The sequence below is a fragment of the Mesitornis unicolor genome, unplaced genomic scaffold (assembly GCF_000695765.1).
Source record: "Mesitornis unicolor isolate BGI_N332 unplaced genomic scaffold, ASM69576v1 scaffold44751, whole genome shotgun sequence".
Lineage (NCBI taxonomy): Eukaryota > Metazoa > Chordata > Aves > Mesitornithiformes > Mesitornithidae > Mesitornis > Mesitornis unicolor.
In genome coordinates this window covers 7,655-10,516 of record NW_010162903.1, presented here as the reverse complement: position 1 = coordinate 10,516, position 2,862 = coordinate 7,655, and the positions used below count along the sequence as shown (strand labels likewise).

Sequence of the window (2,862 nt, the reverse complement as noted above, 5' to 3'; positions counted from 1 at the left end):
CCGCGCCCTGTGGGGAGGCACCGCGGTGGGGGCGTGGTCACAGGAGGGGGCGTGGCCAAACCGCTGGGGGGCGTGGTCCACAGAGCCCAGCTCAGCCCCAGGCCAGGGCAGAAACGCTTCAGCTTTCCAAGTAAAATGTAATAAAACTTCTTAAGGAAATTAAGAAGAAGTAAGAATTTTCCTCCCGTGCCACATCACAGGAGGAACCTGGGAGCTGGCGCTGGAGTAGAGCAGTAAATACAAGAAGTTGTCCCTCTTTGGAGATCCCCAGGGAAGTCCCCACCCGAGTCCCCTTCACGGACCGACAAATATTCCCCCATCGTTTAATGAAACAAAACGATCCAGGCTGAAGGATTCAAAGAGAGAAGGATAATCCAAGTTCAGCACAGAAAGAGAGGGAAAAAGCAGCAGATTTTACAGTTTCATCTTGTCAAGATCATCAGAACCAACCAGTTTCAGGTACCACCAGGTTTTTTTATGGCTTGTTCAGCTCCGGGCAGGCACCGTCACTGGATTTTCAGGCAGTCTCCGCTGCTCAGAAGGCAAAAAAAGCATCGTTGTGAAATGACAGCAGCCAGCAGCCTCCCTTGGCAAACACCCTCACCGAGATTAAGTCGCTTTTAAACTCAGGCATCCAAACTGAAGGTCTGTGCAGTTTATTCGTTGACAAAACCGTCGCTGGTTGAGAGGGGAACATTAAGATTCAGATCATCTCCCTGCAGCTGTGCTGCCTGCCACTTCCACAACACACAGCGAGGTTCACCCTGCTGCTAAGCAGCAGAGGCTGATCATCATTATTATTATTTAATGTTTGCCTCATTACCGCCTCTGTGCCAGAACAACTCCCTCGCAATCCTGTTCCACTGCTCGGAGCAGGATTTGTTATGACGGCAGTCGCCGATTGGTGTCGTCTTTTAAACAACAAAAGCACGAGGGGAGAGCAGCTGGCGGAAGGCGCTGCCCAACAGCTCTGGCATTCGCCACCTCGGTTAATGCTGCAGAAAACAAAACTGGGATTAAACAAACTCAGCTGCAACCTCACCTTATAAATTCTGCCCTGAGACAGAAAAGAGCCCGGCAGCAGCCGCAGTCGGGCAGGACCATGGAGCTCCTCGTCGTGGCAGTGAGGTGGACAGAGGCAGCGATGTCTCAATTTTTGGGAGGTTTATAACCAGGACGAGCCACACGAGAGGCAAATCTGAACCCCCCAGAGCAGCAGAGCAAAGGCGAACGTTCCCTTGGTTCCTCCTCCCCAAGGAGCAGCCCCTTGGGTCGCCAATCTGAGCTCCCAAAAAAAACCCACACAGGCCATAGCTTCGGGTTTTGATCCAGCAAGAGTGTGCAAAGAATCATCCTTGCCCTTCCCAAACAGGATAAGCAGGATTCAGACTTACAAAGCATTAACGAGCCATTACTTCTTATTCAATATGAACATGCCCATCAGGTTTGGACTGGATCAAAAGCCAGTACAAGCGTTTTTGTTTTCATCTTCCCCACCTCACATCCAGCTGCAGCTCGGATCGGGTTCAGTTTTCCTCCAGCAATGTGACACTTCCAAACTCAGCGCTTTTTTTTGTTGGGGGGGTGTGCTTAAACTAAAGGTGGGAAGTGGCAGCAGCCACCCTGACCATGCAGTACTGACACTCACGTTGAACAAGGCCACGGAACAACCACTCAGGCCCCCCAAGAAATCAGCAAAAGCTTCCCTAAAATAGGAACAATACTTAAAATTAAATAGCAGCGGGTTAAAACCGTAGGTTAGGTGTCAAAACTGCCACAGCTAAAGACAAACAGCCGGCTGAACTCCTAACTTGCCTAGCAGCCAGCTCGCTGTTGGGATGGGAGACAGGAAACATTGTTCCAAGGACATACAAAAAAGGTATGTACAGATCTACCCACGGCTCTTCAGTGGCTCCAGGTTATTCTCATCTCACATCTTCTAGAAATAAACGTGGGTGATTGGAGTCGTTTACTTCCCTGGTCTGTTCCTGTACAGCTGCAATCAGCACCCAACCCACGAGAGGGCTCTGCTGCGGCCCCTCACGCCCCTCCTCGGAAGTTTGGCAAAGATGAAAATAATTTAAAAGAATTAACTGGCTTTTTTGCTCCAGCCAGGAAGTCCTAGATTTACAAAAAAGGGAATTAGGAACTCGTCAGGACGCGTTCACACGCCCGGATCAACCGTCACAGGCAAACAGCGCTGCCCGAAGTCCCACGTGGGTGGTTGGAAGCAGAAGCAGCAGCAGAGCAGCGCAATAATCACGCTCCAGTCCATCGCTCCAGTCCATGGTGACGTGCAGCTGCTCTCACTTCTGCCTTGCATTGTGAAACCACCAGAGACAGCGGCGACGGCGACTGCCTCCAACCGCGAGGGTCCAAATTCACAGGGTTCAAAGGTTTCTCTCCCACCGGTCGCCCCTACCAGTGTCTCGAATCCACCAGCTCCGGGCGGAGGCTCAGCTTCTTCAGGGTTTCGTAGCCCACCACGATGACGATGGTGGAAGGGGTGGCCGAGATGATGCGGGCAGAGAGGCCCTTGGTCAGGCCCCAGGGGCCTTCCTCCGCCAGGAGCTGTTTGAAGGTGAGGATGATGGAGCTCTTCCCTTCCACCTGCAAAGCCAGAACAAACACTCACAGAGCTGTTCACCCTACAGATGACAGCTCAGCCAGCCCAATAACCTGATCGATCTCCAAAACTCCTTGCAGGGGTTGAGCACAGAGAGTGGTGGTGAAAGGAACTAACATCCTGGGTGTTAGAAGGGGTGGTTGTAGGGCCAGAGAGCTTCTCCTGCCCCTCTGCTCTGCCCTGCTCACACCCCAGCTGCAATCTTGTGTCCAGCTCTGGGCCCTCAGCTCCACAAG

General features: G+C 52.2%; 1 protein-coding gene across 1 annotated transcript in view; it reads right to left on the bottom strand.

Annotated features, from left to right (window-relative positions):
* Positions 1-2,405: 2,405 nt before the first annotated feature.
* The window catches only part of SLC25A44 (solute carrier family 25, member 44), a 4,577-nt gene continuing 4,120 nt past the window's right edge, over positions 2,406-2,862 (bottom strand). The window contains exon 3 of the mRNA XM_010193749.1: positions 2,406-2,610. Coding sequence (XP_010192051.1) covers positions 2,419-2,610 — 192 coding nt within the window. The 3' untranslated portion in view covers positions 2,406-2,418. The remainder of the gene's footprint in view (positions 2,611-2,862) is intronic.